Here is a 17,634-nt window from a genome sequence, read left to right as displayed (position 1 = left end):
CATAATTTAATAATCAATGCTGTAGGTCTAGAAGTAGATGGATGATGAAAGATACCAAATACCTAATGGAGGACAGTTTTAAAGCAAAAGTAGGTAGGACTGATCTCCTATCCCTACCCTCCACCTCCAACATGCTGGATTTAGTTCCCTTGTCTATTCTGCAATCCTTGGCTTCCTTTCTACCAATCAGGAAAACTTTTGTTTAAATGGTGGGTTTTAAACCCAGTGCTGGACTTGGAATTAGGAAGATTTGAGTTCAAATCCTGCCTCTGATATTTACTAGGTCTGTGACCAGGGACAAATCACTTAAGATAACAAATGATGTATTTAAATGATTATTATATGCCAGGCACCAGGCTAACTTAAGCCCTTGGAGCCTCAGTATCCTCATTTGTAAAATGGGGATTAAAAATAACTGTAGAACAGATCTTGGACAGTTGTTGCAAAGGTCAAATGACATCCTACAAATGTCATTCATTATTGTTATTGGAGCTCTAATCTTGTTACTAAATAATTAGTGAGCAAGCTATTACCACATATAGCCTTCTAGGTCCTTGGGTTCAGCCTTTTAACTGAGTCCAAGTTTTACAGAACAAATCCTTTTATTAAGGGGATTTGTTCTGTGAAGCTTGGATTTAGTCAAAGGATGGCACTTGAGGAGCTAGAAGATCATATGTGGTCTTGAGACCACAAGTTCCCCACCCCAGGACTAGATGAATTACAGAATCACAGGAGTTTTAGACTTTGAAGAGATTTAAGTGGCTACTTAGCCCAACCCATACCTGAATGGAATTCTCACAGTAACAAGCTGGTAAGAGGTCATCCATCCTTTGGTTCAAGACCTCTAATGAGGGGAAATCCCCTTCCACTTGACTTTTGGACAGCATAGGACTTCTGAGGTCCTGAGGGTCCTTTCTAGCTTTAAGATTCTATGGGTCTATGATAGGGAGGACAACCTACCTCTGGGTCCTCAGGGAAGATGTTGTCAACCAGTCTCTTGTATCGGGGGCGAAGGGCACCACAACAGCCACATACACCTAGAAGGAGAACAAATGAGCCTTTGAGAAATGTTTCCCAGTTATACTAAGGGCTGGGTGTTGGGGAACAGAGAAGTTCCTGACTAGGTGATGGGGGTATGAAAAAGAATTAAAATCAATGCTAGCTCTGCCTTTCACATAGCCTACCTTGGCCCAAATACTTCCTGAATTTTGCATAATGCCAAGTTATTTCTTATTCTGGCATCCCCCTCACCTTTTAACAAGACAAGAAAAAAGACCTGCAACAGGGTAAAATGAACAGACAAGAAGGATGTTCTCAAAGCAAGCCAGGCCCCTAAGTAGAGTTCTCATGGGGCTGGGCTCCTGCAAGTAAGATCTTTCACAAGCAATCCAAGCACCACCCCAAAATAAAGCAGCAAAACATGCCCCAATTCTGGGACAGCGTTTTAAAATAAACTATTCTATATTCTCAGTACTCAAATGAATCTGCAGTCTCAGTGATTTTAGACGTTCCCTCCAAGGAAGAAAACAGCAATACATCTATATCTGCCCATCCTACACGAATCCTGTCTATATCCTTCCATAATTTCATTATAGGTGGTCCACTCAATGTGCTGGAGACTTTCCTCACTTTCTTCTAACATCTGACCATCTACACAGAAAAAACTGAGAAAATGAAAAAAAAAACATACAAAATTTTTAATCCACATTCATTCCCAATTTCTTCATATTCTTCTCATTTTTGCTTTTAACTTTTCCTCTCCTCCCTCCAACAACAGCTTCCCCTTCCAAACTACATTTTATTAGACCATTCTCATTAAGACAATTACTTTGTAAATGTTTGTTGAGTTGAATTCACCAAAATGGTTGCTCAGAAGGCAGTAATATTAGAAGGGAAAGCTTAGATCTATTTTTGGTTGGTTAGCAAGCATCACCAACATTTTTAGAAAAGGGGGAAAAAAGAAATCTAAAATCTTAATGAAAATTGGCTTTACCTCATTTTCTGTATTATTATTGTTGCTATTATTGTGTAATAAACCCAACTTTCACAAGAAATACTCATGTGTAAGTGAATCTAAAAAAAAGACAATTACTTTGTAAATGATGACAAATAACAGATTAATAGTTATTAAAACCTGAAAATGTGTTGTTAATGGAATTTTTACTGTTAAAAAAAAAAGGATCTTCAAGTTGGGACTGATCTGAGGTTAACCTCTCACCCTATGTGGGAATCCCTTCTACAATATCTCTGACATAGAACCACTCAGTCTCTGCTTAACAGTTCCAACAAATAAGGACCCCATACATAAAAAAAAAACCTCATCCCATAGAGTCATATACTTAACACTAAAAGTTCCTCAGAGGTCATCTTGCCCACTCCCTCATTTTACAGAGGGTAAACTGAGGCCCAGAGAAGTTAAGGGACTTGCCTGAGGTCACACACTGGTTAATCAATTAAAGATTAATTTGGAATTAATTAATATGAAACTCATCTTTTAAAATTCAATGGGATGATTAAACTTGATATCCATTCACACACTATTATGAATTACTTTTGTGCTTCAGTATTATCATGCTTGCAACAACAACAAATAATAATGGCTAGCATTTATAAGTAGCTGTTATGTGCCAAGCACTGTGATCAGTGCTTTACAAATATTATCTCATTTGATTCTCACAATAACCAGAGAGATAGGTGCTGTTATTATCCTCATTTTACAATTGGGGAAACTGAGAAAAACAGAGGTTAAGTGACTTGTCCAAGGTAATACAGCTAGGAAGAGTCTAAGGTCAAATTTGAACCCAAGTCTTCCTGTACTATAAACTGCCAACAATACAGTGACTGTCATACTGTGACAATGTTACCCTATAGTCAAATCAATACCTAAGATCAAGGATAATAGTGAAGCAGGAGTTTGGCTTGAAAGGTGGGTTTATTGGGTTCATGTTTCACTTCTGTGTTCAGCTTTTGAAAAATCACTTATCCTTGATAGGCTCTCTTTCCTCATCTATAATATAGCCTCTGAGATAATGTTCATTTCTAAACCTATAATCCTATTGGCAAATCCTGAAATAAATCAAACTCATGAGGGAGGAATAAAGTATCTTTAATCAAGATACCAGGGTCACAATCAGTCATCCTGGGGAATGTGCCATCAGGAGACTTACAGGAAAGGTTCTATACTTTTAGGAGAAAAGAGGGAGGGGGTCATATTAGGTAGCAAGTTGTCATCATGAGACCCCAGCCACTCTCGACAATTCAGGGAAGGAAACCTACTTTGTTCTGTTTTTTTTTTTTTTATTCTTCACGATCTAACACCATAAATCTCAGCAATGGATGCAAGAACATCAAAAGCCATTTGGCAGCTGATATGGCTCAAGTTGGCTTTGATTACATGCAGGTCCCAGGATGGGGACTTAGCTCAATGTAATAGAGAGTAAATGCCTCCTAGAATAAGGATGCAAAGACATTACTAGAATTTTGAATTGACATTACTAGAATTTTGAGGATTTTTCAGAGGGAGTAGCAGATAATAGGTGATATCACATTTGATATTAAAAATCTTTGTCATTATATTAACAATTTTTCTTTCACTATCATCACAGCTGTTGGAAAAGGCAGGTCCAGGTCAAATGGGGATTTTGGACAGCAAGAAGGCAGTATGGGGCACTTGTCACCTGTGATGCAGGGAAGAAGGAGCAAGAGCTAGTTCCAGAAAGGGAGACACCATCTCCTCAACAATATACGGCAATTTTACTGTAGCAGCTGCTAAGCCCTTAAAAATTACCTTACTTGATATTATTTTTAGCATTCATGCCACAGAATACCAATGCCTTAGTTAAAATATCAGGACTAGTTTGGAAGCCTGGAAACATCAACTTCTCTCAGTGTTATCATCTCCCCCAATCTGGGCTAGTCTAGCCTGTCCTATAGGGTCTCCCCATCCTTTCATTTCCTTTCCCCTAAGCTGGGAGGAGAAAGAAAAGCTAAAGGGAAAAAGGAAGAATAAAAAAAGACAAGATAGGAGCAAGCTCTCTATTCTGCCCCCTTCTCCCACTGCTTGGCTGCCTTCTTTCTCATTTCAGTATTCATTGATTTTCTTACTCCCAGGGACAGGGACTGACATAGCAGTCCTCCTGAGGGCTGAAAGTTTATTCGTTTATTTTTTATTGTTTGATCTCACCTTCAAATGTGTAGGATTTGCTTTACATGGCTCAATAGGCCCTGTGAGTTGTTCTGTACTGTTAATCCCTTGTGAGGGCCAGGGGTCTGCTTTCTATTGCTGTATATTGTTTAGCTTCCATCTTCCCAGTAGGTTTTCTGCAGGGGCTGTCTCTTATCCTTTTGTATCCTTCACCTCACTGAGCACAGCCCTGAGCACAAGGGATTCATTCATCTTTTCAGTTCATTACTGCCTTAGTAAATATTCCCCCAGTAACCAATCATTCAACAAATACTGATTGAGGACAGACTTCCTCTCTTGGGGGTGTTGACCCAGGCTAGTGGTTTAGGCAAATTAGTTGGCCCGAGCAAAGACCCTTCCCCAGGAAAGTGGGGTGGAGTTCAAGCTGGTATCCAAGTGAAAGCACAAGTCAGAAGCCAGACTGTGTCAGACATTGGAGTTTCATAGAGACAGCAAAAGTCCAATGGGTTAAATGGAAGTGGGATTGGGAGCTAGTCATGTCAGGACACCTCCTGATTTCCATGTTTGTTCACTTCTCTATCAAGGGCTGTCATCAAAAGAAACCAACCAGGTTATCACAGATGTCTGAAGCACTCTTTCTCCTCCCCTATTACTGAATCAGTAGTTGTGACGTCATGGAGGTAGCATGGTGTCAGTGGACAGAGAGTTGACCTTGTGGTTGGTCAGAAGACCTGGGTTTAATTACACATGGCTATGTGACCTTGGGCAAGTTATTTTATCTCTCAGCATTCCCAGGCAACTCTCACAGGGGTTTAAAACCTTTTTTTGTGTCATGGATCCCTTTGGTAATCCGGTGAAACTTATGGATCCCTTTTCAAAATGTTTTAAAATATATAAGGAAACCAATTAAACTGAAATAAAGATGTAATATTTTTTCCCCATCCAAGTTTATGGTCAGAGTGATGGGAGGAATGGCAATAGGTTATACAGGAACTCTGATCAATATCAATGACCAGAATCCCTGCGATTCAGTCTGGAAAGAGTTCAGTAGGCCTAAGCAAACTTGGAGTCAGGATTGTAAAAGTTTATTGTTAAGCTTTACAGCAGGCAGGGGTTCTTAGGGAACCTGCAAACTTAAGGAAGTCACAGGTATAGTTTTAAGGAGTCAAGACAGTAAATCGGATGTCAATTATGCTAACTAGGTGAGTAAGGGTGGGATTAGGGAGGAGTTAAGGAGTGGTCAGTGCTTAAAGGAACATGCACTTTTAATATCAACTTCGAAGGCATATTGCCCATAATTCACTGGGAAATAGCCCAAGGAGGCGCTACCTAGAGGTGTGGTTTTAGGCTTGAAACATCACCAAGTCAGCTAGCGGTCAAGGCTGACTGAGAAGTGCCTACTCTGCCACCTATCAGTGTCATGTTTGACAAGATTCATGTTGGGAACCAAGGCTAACAGGGACTAAGTATGTGTATAATTGGCTGAGGAGTTAACCTATAGATAGTGCATTGAAGGATTCATAGGTGCAGCTGGCCACTTTACTAAGGGGAGATAACATTTGCCTAAGCTAAAATGTTTATAGATGGTTTAGTGAAGGATTCATAGGTGTAGCTTGTTATTGTTCCAAGCAGAGATAAACAGGTCATGAGTTGTTGCTGGGCAGAGTGCTGGCAGGGGGAAGGGGTAGAGTTAATGCTCTGAGGCTGGGGAGGGGGAAATGTGATTTTACAAACTGGTTTTACAAATTGATTTTACAAACTGATGTTACAAACTAATATTACAGACTGATGTTACATACATAGATCCCAAGCACCCCATCAAGAGGACTCCATGTTAAGAATCTCTGCTTTAAAACTATAAGGTAAGAGAAGAGATAGATGTACATTAACAGAGGAATTTTCTCACTGGGCGCTCCCTTCTACAGATAAAGTCAAAGGTCTGGTTAAAAGATACATACATATACATACATATATACACACACATATATACATACATAAACATATACATGTAGAGAGAGACAGACAGAGACACAGAGACAGAGAGATAGAGACTCTTGATTTACTCAAATATTATGACTGTACCAAGTCTCAGGAATGTATAAGTATATCGCCAGCATAGATTATTAAGCTATTATGCCAGTAGGTCTTAAATTAACTTTATAACAATTTGAAACACTGCAGGGTCATTGAACAAACCAAAAAATATAACCTGGTATTCAAAAAGGTCATACTGAGCTTAGGAATCCATCTTCCATTTGTCATTTTTCCCTATCTGAAATACATTGAATGCTCCCAAGAATTCCAATTTGATGAATATCATAGCCCCTTTCCAATACTGGCCCATCGGGTCACACCATCAAGAGAAGGTAGTCTTGGTCCCAGATGTCATTGTTCAAGGTTCTAAGGTACTAGAAGTCCCATAATTTGTTTGCCCTCATTTTTACAAAGAGCAATAGGGAGAGAGAGGGCCAGATGAACTCCTTTTTACTATTTGTAATACTCTGTTACAATATTTGGGCAGTTAGGTGGCATAGTGGATAGAGTGCTGAGTCTGGATCAGGAAGACCTCAGTTTAAATCTGGCCTCAGACACTTACTAGCTGTGTGACCCTGAGCAAGTCACTTAACCTTTGTTTGCCTCAGTTTCCTCATCTGTAAAATGAACTAGAGAAGGAAATGGCAAACCACTCCAGTATCTTTGCAAAGAAAACCCCCAAAATGGGGTCACAAAGAGTCAGACACAACTGAAACAATTGAACAACAAATAACAGTCATAACTAGTTTGTTCCAAACCTAGGGACCAGCATAATAGCCCCTAAGATCCACTCTTCTTCAGCTTTTAGGAAATTAATTTTAGATGAAAAGTTTTGAGTTTAGTTACAATTGCTCTGAGTTCACAGCTAAGAAAATTCCTACCACTTTGGCAGAGATTGGGGCTCTCTTCCTAACCTTACATTCATATCTATTTCCAGTCCTGACCTCTTTGTGGTTGAGACAAAATACAATTTACTGGAAATATTTGAGTATAAAACCAAGCAAATTATATAACAGTGTCTTCAGATAGACAGGCAATGAGAGGGAAAGTTGGGGAAAGAGCTGACCTCTTCCTGGGACTTTCTCCAGCCTGGGTCCTCTTCCCTGAGATGCCTGCGGAGCTGATGACTCTCCTCCATAGCACCCTTTTCTACCACTGTGAGCTGAAAATGCCATGCCTGCTCCAGCCTCTCAAATCCAGACCCTTAGAACTTCTCCCTCTGGTTTAGAGATAGCTTCTTCCTTTTATACAAATTCCTTTCTCACACAAAATGACATTGATGTTGTGACTTACCTAAGGTCTCACAGATCCTCTGCCTCTAAAGTCAGGGCTCTTTCTACTTCTATGTCACACTCATCTTAAGAACTGCCTGGGGTACTAAGAGGTTAAATGCCTTGTCTATGGCCATACCGCCAAGTAAGGATATAGAGAGACAGGATGTGAACCCATGCTTGCTGACACCAAGGCTGTCTCTAATGAAAAATGTAGGCTCATAAATTTAAAGTTGGAAAAGACTTGAGTGGTCATCTTGTCCAACCCTCTCACATTACACAAATAAACTGAGGTACAGAGATGTTAAGTAACTTGTCCAACACCACACAGGTAAATAGCAGAAAGAAGGATTTGAACTCAGATCTCTTTCCAATTCATGATTATACTGAACTTCGGGTCCTGAAAAATGCATCAAGTACAGTACACCTTGAAGTTTAAATCTGTTGTCCAAAAACTCTCACCTTTAGTTCCTTGCACTGTCAAACAAGTAACTTGGCAGCAATTCACTCATTCATCCTACAAACACAGTCACTCATGCCAATCTTAATGCAGCCAGAGGCCCCAGCCTTGCAGTCTAGGGAACAGATGCTGTAAATGCACAATTCTAATTTGGTGCAATAAAGGACCACAGCTGGTAGTGTGGGTTCAAATCTCACCTGTTATGATTCTGGGCAAGTTCATTGCTCCCTCTGGGGTTCAGTTTCCTCCTCTATAAAATGAAGGGATTGGACTAGATGACCTCTGAGGTCCCTTCTAGCATTAAATCTATGAACTAGTTTTAACCTCCTCATTTAATTTTAATCTGTAGACATATTTTATTGTTGCCTGTTTCAGTGATCTGTTAAGTGATGTAAGACCATGCTGCCAGTATATTATAGAGACAGGACTTGAACACTGGTCTTCTTGACTAATAGGTCAATAGCCTATCCACTAAACTTACTGATAGGTGTTCCTTGGTAACAAAGGCAACAGCTGACCTCACTCACCTGTGTCCTTCTTCCCCTGCTGAGATAGAAGTGTATCTCCCCCAACCCTCCACTCAGCCTCTATCCACTCTCTTGTTCAGCTCCATTCCCCAGACAGCTGAATGAAGTGTCTAGGGCAATGGTGTCAAACTCAAATAGAAATGGATCCCTGTGGGTTACATACTGACTTAGAAAACCACAAATTAACATTATCTGTGGTATGTAGTATTGTACTTTTATTTATTTTGTTACACTTGACTTGTTCAATTGTTTTTCTAGTTGGGTCTGATTCTTTGTGACCCAATTTGGGATTTTCTTGGCAAAGATACCAGAGTGGTTTGCCATGTCCTTCTGCAGCTCATTTTACAGACGAGGAAACTGAGGCAAACAGGATTAAGTGACTTGCCCTGGGTCACACAGCTAGTAAGCATCTGAGGTTGTATTTAAACTCATGAAGATGTCTTCCTTAATTCAAGCCCAGTTCTCTATCCACTGCATCACCTAGCTGCCCTTCATTTTGTTACACATTTCCCAATTTTATTATAATTTGGTTCAGGTAGCACTCCAGAATTTTGCCAGCATTTACCACGTGGAGTTTGACGCCTCTGAGCTAGGGAATCTCTCTTTCCCCTTAGGCTGCACCCCAAGTGAACTTCCCCCATCTTCTCCTTCCACCCTTGAGCCAGATGAATTTTCTTCCAGCATGGCTCAGCACAGTTTATTCCCAGTCACTACTAGTATTTGTACTTCTTAAACTTGGACATTACAACATCCAGAAGAAATCAAACATAGTAGCATGGTGTTGAAAAAACCTAAGGACACAGACTACTGAAGGAAGAACTTACTATCTGACAAAAACTGTTGGGAAAACTGGAAAGTTTCCAGTTCCAAAAGCTGGAGGACTAAAGCAATCCAAAAAAATCATTTAAAATATCTCACACAATATATCACAATAAGCTCCAACTGGATACATGAATGGGATATAAAAGATCAGATCATGAATGAATTAGAGAAGAGGAAAAAACCTTTCACAACTATGGATAGGGGGAAAGTTGACCAATTAAGGAAGAAAATCAAAACCAATAAAACAGACAATTTAATTACAGAAAATTTAAATGATGTTTTGGACAAACAAAATCAATGCAGTTAAAATCAGAAGAGAAAGAGTTAATTGGGGAAAAAAATCTTTGCAAAGAATTTCCCTGATGAAGATCCAATAATCAAGCTATATAGGCAATTGATTCAAATATATAACAAGAGCCCTTCCCCAATAGCTAAATGGTCAAAGACTATAAACAGAAAGTTTTCTAGAGAAGATATGAGAGCAATCAACAACCAATTGAAAAATCTCACCAAATCACTAAAAAAGGGGGGGGGAATGCAAATTAAAACAAGTTCTAGGTTCTACTTCATACCATTATCATTGGTTCAATTTTATTTAGAAGCGTTAACTAAGGAACTATTATATATAAGGCTTCTGGAACTGGAAAACAAAAAGTATAAGTACCTGCCCTCAGAGAGCTTACATTCTGCTGCTGATAACTTGACATTTCTAAAGGTGGCAAAGCACTTTATATGTATTACCTTACTTGAGCCTCATGACAACTGTCTAAGAAAATTCTAGATGTTATTATTCCTATTTTATGAATAAAGAAACAGCCTAAGGCAGGTTAGGCAACTTGCCTATAGTCACTGGGTAGCCACTATCTGAGTTAAGATTTGCCCCCAGATCATAACTCCAGCTCTAGTGATCTTATCCACTATATCACACAGATGGTTTAGGTTTGTTCTCTTTCTAGTCCAGTTCTTGCCTTCTACAGAGAGTGGAGGGAGGTGACTATCTTTCCACCTGGCACTTTCCTTAATCATTGGTACATGTCTATTTTGATTTGGTAAAATAATATAATCTGACCAGCTACCAGACAGCTTGACCCTAATAATGGTGGAGCTGTATGCCATGTTGCAAATTCCCAGATGAGAGTAACAGAGTCCACAGAATAGTAACCCAAATTGTCTCAGACCCCTGAAGCTCCAACAACACTGAAAGGTGTGTTTGAAAGTTTGAAGGTTTCAAAACCCTGGTCTGGAAGGTTCTTGGATCCAACAGTTCTGGCATCATATAATGTCTGGAGCCTCCAGACTTCTTTCCATGTGTCTGCATGTGTGGGAAGGGCCAGTACAGCCCAGGGACCATTATATTTGACCCACCTTCACTTCCTGAGCAATTCATTCTATCTAGACAGTCACTGATTCTTGCATTCATTCATTCATCATAAATAAAGCACCTACAGTATGCCAGAGATGTCAAATAATGTGCCCAAAGTCACACAGATCATACATTGTTGTTTTTAAGACTTTAAAGGGAATTTACAGGTCATCTAGCCCACTTTTCCCAATACTATGTTTATAGAAGAAGAAACTGGGGCCAGGAAGTATTGTATGACCTGCCCAAGGTCACCCAAATTCTAGTTGTATTTTGTTCTGTTCTTTCAGAGTTGAAAGGGAATATACAGATTATCTGGCCAGATTTTTCATTTTAGAGTTTAAGAGGGGGAAGGGGGATACGAGAAAAATGATGTGACTTATCCAAGGTCACACAGATAGTAAGTAGCAGAAGAGCAGTTTCCATCAAGATTCTCTGGCTCCAAATCCAGTACTCTTTCTCCCACAACACACTGCTTTGGGTTCTTGGCTTTTTCATACTAACAGGACGACTGCTTAAATTCTTGATTTCATAGTTATTTTGTTCACCATAAAGGTTAGATGGAGAAAGGACAAAGCTCTTTTATAAATAGAGGTTTCAAAAGAAAATACAGAAATGGGCTAATTGGCATTAATTCTTAGTATCACAAAGAGCTTTCACACTGAGGGTGAACTTCAAAGAAGAATGAATGGATAATTGACATTATGGTCACCCAGGTAACTATATCCGGATTGAGGAAATATTTATTAGATTTGCTTATCCAAAGTGGAAGAAAACCCTAAAATTTTCTTCATGTTTTTTTGGTCTGACTTAGTAGAGGAGAGAAAATGGCTAAAGAGATATTTTGAAAGCCTGCACAGGGTATATAAAGCCATCTGTTGCCAAACAGATTTCCTGGCTAGGTAATCAGAGTGAGCAGCAGGAGGTCATGAGACAAATATATAGAATAAAAAGTCTTCTATGTGATCTGTAACATGAACTGGAGAAGGAAATAGCAAACCACTCTAGAATCTTTGCCAAGAAAACCTCAAATGGAGTCACAAAGAGTTGGACATAACTAAAAATTACTAAACAGCAACAACAAAGTGTTTTTCATACATTATCTCACTTAATTTTCATAACAGTTATGAAAGATAGGGGCTACTATTATAGATAGGGAAACTGAGACTGTGAGAGGTCAAGTGATTTGTCCAGAGTCGTGTCTGAAGCAGTATTCAAACTCAGGTATTCCTGACACCAAGTCTAGCTCTCTATCCACTATGACACCTAGCTGCCTAGTTTCTAGTTCTAAAATTCTATGAGATTGGGCCATGGAAAAAGCAAGTAGCAGATTGCTTTCAATTTTGGTAGAATCAAGACAATCATTTAGGGAAAAATCTTTAGGTGCCAGGACATCATATATCTTCTTAGAGTTGAAAGGGATTTCAGAATTAATTTTTTTTTACCAATTAATCACCCTTTACCAATAAGGCAAGTCCTGTCTGTAATATCCCTGACAAATAGCCCCTATGCCAATGACAGTTAGCTCCTACTAATAAGTTGGAGTTTCTTCTCCAGCTAGATGGTGCAGTGTATATACAGCACTGGGGCTGGAGTCAAGAAGACCTGAGTTATCCAGCCTCAGACACTCACTAGCTGTGTGATTCTAGCCAAGTCATTTAATCTGCCTTCATCATTTCCACCAACTGTAAAAGGGGAGTAATAACAACACCTACTTCTCAGGGTGTTGTGAGAATCAAACAAGGTAATATTTATAAAGCACTGAGCACAGGGCCATGCACACAGCAGGTGTTTAATAAATGCTTATTCCCTTCCCTCCTTCTTTCCTGAAACGTCAACTGAATTTACAATATGGACACAATTCTTTTCCTATCCTGGAAGCCAAAAGACTTGGCAATTATAACATACTTCATAGTGAATTCTTCCCCTGCTTTCTTGTCTTCCTGCAACCTCTCCATCACTGACTGTTTCTATTTTTTATCATCATCAGTTTGAGAGGTAAAAGGTAAAAGCTCACAGCTGTTTTAATTCATATTATTCTCACTTATTTGGACAATCTTTCATATTATCACTGATAGTCTGTAATTCTCCTTTTGGATATTGTCCATTTCTAATCTCTAACCAATTATCTATTGGGGAATGACCCTTGGTCATAAATAGTTTTGTCAATACCCTCTGTATCTTGGTTTACTGACTTTTTTCCAGAGAGACATCTATATCTTTATTGCCCTCCTACTGCCCCACCAGCTCACATGTCATCTGGCAAGAAGAAAAACTTGATAAATGCATGTGCAATAAATTAATATCTGATGGAAAGATCTCTTCCCATCCAATAGTTTCTCTTTATTATTCCAGTTTCATTGTTTTTGTTTATGCAACTGTTTTTAATTTTATATAATCTAAACCATCTATTTCACCTTTTACTATTCCTTGTTTCATTAGGAATTTCTTCTACAGTTATTATTGTGAAAGGAACTTCCTTTTGTTTTTCTCTAATTTTCAAATAATGTGACATTTTAAAGTTTATTATTTACCACTACTGTCATGGACAGGTTGGCACGTGACTCCTGGTCCCTCACTTTCTGAGGCTCTCAGGACGGCTGAGTCTTGACCCATCAATCATTCTCCCTCTCTTACACATCATCAATTTCTCCTTCTCTGCTGGTTCCTTCCCCTTGGACTACAAATATATTCATGTCTCCCCAATCCTAAAACAGCCACCACAATTTCCCTTTGATCCATCAATTATCTCATCTCTCTTTTACTACCAAACTTCTTAGGGAAAAACAGTCAATACCCAATGCCCCCATTTTATCTTCTGTTCCTACTACATAACAGAAACTCTTTTCTCAAAGGTCACCAATGACCTTCTAGTTACCAAATCCAATGGACTTTTAAATTTCTCTTTCTCAACATCTCTGCAGATTTTGACATTTAACTACACCTCCAATCCCAAAATCTCTTGTACTTGGACTGCAGAGTTATCACAGGCTCAATTCTCTTGTTCCTCTAATCAGTGGGGGGGGGGGGAACTTGCAGCATCCCAGTCCTTTGACTGAATCCAAACTTCACAGAACAAATCCCCTTAATAAAAGGATTTGTTCTGTAAAACTTAGACTCAGTCAAAAGGTCGCACCCAAGGACCTAGAAGGTCACATGTGGTCTTGAGGCTGCAGGTTCCCCATCCCTACGGGAGTCTAGCTACTTCGTCTGCCTGCTTTGCCAACGTATTGTCCTCATCCTAGATCAAGAGAACCAAGATAAACATTACAGATGTTAAGGAGTAAGTGAGAGGACAATCTGGACTCAGAGAATTTCCAGAATCCTGCAGTGCAGTGGGAGGGGTGCAAGGTCACAGAGCAAAGAGTTAAAGTCAGAACAGGGAGGAGGAATCACAAAAACCTCAAGATCAAGGCAGGAGACCATAGCCAGAGATCAAGATAAGAGTTACAGGTCCAGACTAGGCAAGCAATAGGGGGAGTAAAAGAAGAGACAATATCCTAGGGACAAGATATTCTTGAAATAAGGCATGGCCTGCCTCAGGCAGACTGACTTTCTAGAGTGTGGTCAGAACCAATCCTGAAGATTCAAAGGCTGCTATAATATAAAACTATGTTAGTTTGGGTGATCCTGACACTAACCCAGCTCCTCCTATCAAATTCTGTTCCATCATTTTACTCTTATTACAGAACTTGTATGAGGTGGTACTCAGCTATCTTGTATTTTCTGACATATTGCCTGTTAATGTCAAGCCAATGAATCTATGTATGTTTTCACTCACCAAGTAAATAATATGATCTTTGAAGGAGAGATGAATCTTATTTTCCTCTGGATTCCCACAGTGCCCAGTACATCACTTCATTCCCTGAAGGCTTTGAATTAAAGTTTGAGTAACTGAGTGCATCATCTTTGCCTTTGATCACTGGGAGATTATAGAGAAATCACTTCCTCTCTCTAGCCTTTCATTTTCTCATTAGTGATAAATATCATCATCATTCTCATCATTCCTTAAGAAAAATGCATTTTTTTTGGTAAGAAATTCAAAATGCTTTGTTTTCTGATCTTGCAATACCTCTCTCCTCAAGCATTGCTACTAGGGTTTAGACCAGCCCTCTTCAAAAAAATAAATTAATTTCTTTAAAATCTGTAATAACATTTCACCCACTGCTATCCATACCAGCATCCTATTAAAATGAGTTGGAGAAAAATCAAACAAAGGATTGTCAGGAAGGAACAAAGAGAAGAGGGCCTCTGTTACAGCTATAATAATCCTAGTGCAGAAATCTCCAATATAATTTCCTTTTAGAAATTATTATGGTCCTTTGAGCAGAATGGAAACAAATTTCATCCAAAAAAAATCCACCAGATTCTAGGTGTCCTCTCTAAACTCCAAGTTATTGTGTGTATATATGTGTGTGTGTGTGTGTGTGTGTGTGTATGTGTATATATATATATATGTGTGTGTGTGTTATATAATTATAGATATAGATATATAATGCCATCTATTATAGCTGTATTAACATACAATCTATTAAATTACTATATAAATATATAGTATATACATTATATATAATACATATCTAAATATAATATATATATTCACACACACATCTCAATTGTAAACTTCTTGAGGGCAGGGACTATTTCAATTTTTTGCCTTTGTATCTCCAACATTTAGCACAGTGACTAGCACAGAGACAGCACTTCATAAATGTTTGTTACTTGACTACATGACAATTCAAAACCCAACTACAATATATTCATTCATTCAATCAACAAATGTTTATAGAGTATATGCTATATCTTCCACTAAGGTCCTTTCTGGTGCTCCCTCATGGCATGGAGGTGACCCAGGGTTCAAGGCACTCCATCTCCAATCCCAGAGCATTTTTTACTGACTGTGTCCCATACCTGGAATGCTCTCCCTCCTGGCTTCTCTGGCTGCCTTCAAGTCCCAAGTAAAAATCTCACCTTCTATAGGAAGCCTTTCCTAATCCTCCTGAAGGCTGTTCCTTCCCTTATAGATGATCTACAATTTATCCCGTATACAGCTTGTTTCTCCTCAGTAGTTTGCATGTTTTCTCCCCCAATAGACAGTGAGCTCCTTAAGAACTGGGAATATCTGTTACCTTTCTTTGTATCTGCAATATTTAACACAATGCCTGGCACTCAGTAGGTGCTTAATAAATGTTTACTGACTAGAAGGCTATGCCAGCCCATCAGATGCCCTGGAAAAGTCCTACATTGCTAAGTTTCATGTCTAGGCTTGATGACAGGACTCCATGCTCTTTATTTGAAAACCAACCTTGGTAATTTTAGTTTGGAAAGGTTCTCTAGAACGGCCAAAGGATGAGAAGTTTGCATGGATGAAGGGAGGGCCCACCCTGAAGAAATTACAGATACATAAAGAATTAGATCATCTAGGCTAGGTCAGTACTGCTGTAATGATGTGGGGAATGGTCCCTGCCTCCAAAGAGCTCACTACCTCATCAGGGACACAAGACATACAGTTTATTGTTGTTCAGCTGCTTCAGGTTCGTCTGACTCTCCATGACCACAGTTGTGGGGTTTTCTTGGCAAAGATACTGGAGTGGTTCGACATTTCCTTCTCCAGCTCATTTTACAGATGAGGACACTGAGGTAAATGGGGTTAAGTGACTTGCCCAGGGTCACACAGCTAGTAAAAGGTCAGATTTGAACTCCTGAAGATGTCTTCCTGATTCCAAACCCAGTGCTCTATCCACTGTACCACCTAGCTGCCCCATCCATACAATTACAGAAATTCAATCCAGAATACAATATCTTCCTGAGACAGTATGTGATTAAAGGTCAAATGAGGGTTCTAGGGATAAAAAACCACAGGATTTAAAGGGTGAGAGAGATCACTCTGGGTTAGATTAGTCAGGGAAGAAACTCATCTGAGCCCTCCAAACCAGGATTTGGAGCTAGGTCCTCTGACCTCAAATCTAAAAACACTATCCACTAACCCATCTGCCTTTCCAGTCTTCTTGCACCTTACTCTCTCCCATGTACTTTACAATTCAGTAACTGGCCTCCTTGCTATTCCTTCCACAAGATACTCCATCTCTGGCTGTCTTCTATGCCTAGAATTCTCTTCCTCCTTGTCTCCACCTGCTGACTTCCTTCAGGTCTCAATTAAAATTCCACCTTCTGCAAGAAGCCTTTCCCTCTCCCCTTAATGCTAGTGCCTTCCCTTTGAAATTATCTCCAATTTAGCTTATTTTGCTTAAGGTCAGGCCTTCTGCAGGGAACCACATCTGGGTCACATTTACAGAGAGGTACAAAATACAGAGGACAGCATGGTTTGTGAAGACTAGTTCCTTATTGGAATTTTTTAAATCATCATAAAAGATGGGGGACATGGTAAGAGTATGAGTAGAGATCGCAGAGGAAGAGGAGTACCCGAAAGAAGGCAGAATGTGTGCTTCCTGCTGGCTCTAGGCTAAAGAGGGATTAAACTAAGCAGAGGCCTCCCTAGGGAGAAGGAGGCTTTGCTTAAATCTACAGGCAAACTGTTAGCTGCAATTAACCTCTATCCCTGGCCTTTCCAAGTTTTTTTTATTCTCAATATATTTTGCCTCCTTTCCTACAAACCTTGATTAATCTGCTCAGTGCCTTCATTAAGAAAGGGGATTAAGGAGGGGAAAAAAGAGGAAAAATTCTATTTGACCAAACATCACCAGCTCAGTTCTTTAAATGTGAAATTCAGGTCTCTGCTCACACAGAATGTCACTGTTCTTAGCAAATAACAGACAAGAATGCCCCATCTTCCCGTAGTCTCTCTCCTAGGACCACAGATGTCAGGAAATGAGAAACTAGAAAGAGTGTCCTGGGAATTTATCAAAATTATTTAATGAGAGAGAATTGGAAACAGAGCGAGGAAAAGGACAGAGGCAGAGATGAGGTGAGAGGGGAAAAAAATGGGGAGAGAGGGAGAGAGATGGGAAGGAGAAAGAGACAGATGATATGGGGAAAAGGGGAAGGAACAGGGAGGG

The 17,634-nt window shown here is 39.5% G+C and overlaps 1 protein-coding gene across 1 annotated transcript in view; it reads right to left on the bottom strand.

Annotated features, from left to right (window-relative positions):
- EFR3B (EFR3 homolog B) overlaps positions 1–17,634 on the bottom strand; it is a 128,567-nt gene that overhangs the window by 65,375 nt on the left and 45,558 nt on the right. The window contains exon 2 of the mRNA XM_069071990.1: positions 961–1,037. Within this exon, the coding sequence (XP_068928091.1) occupies positions 961–1,037 (77 nt within the window). The remainder of the gene's footprint in view (positions 1–960; positions 1,038–17,634) is intronic.

Source organism: Petaurus breviceps, unplaced genomic scaffold (assembly GCF_028583685.1).
Source record: "Petaurus breviceps papuanus isolate PSGF00001 unplaced genomic scaffold, PetGlider_PUasm1.0 90845, whole genome shotgun sequence".
Lineage (NCBI taxonomy): Eukaryota > Metazoa > Chordata > Mammalia > Diprotodontia > Petauridae > Petaurus > Petaurus breviceps.
Note: the sequence above shows the minus strand (reverse complement) of the source record. Positions and strands in the feature narration are given on the sequence as shown.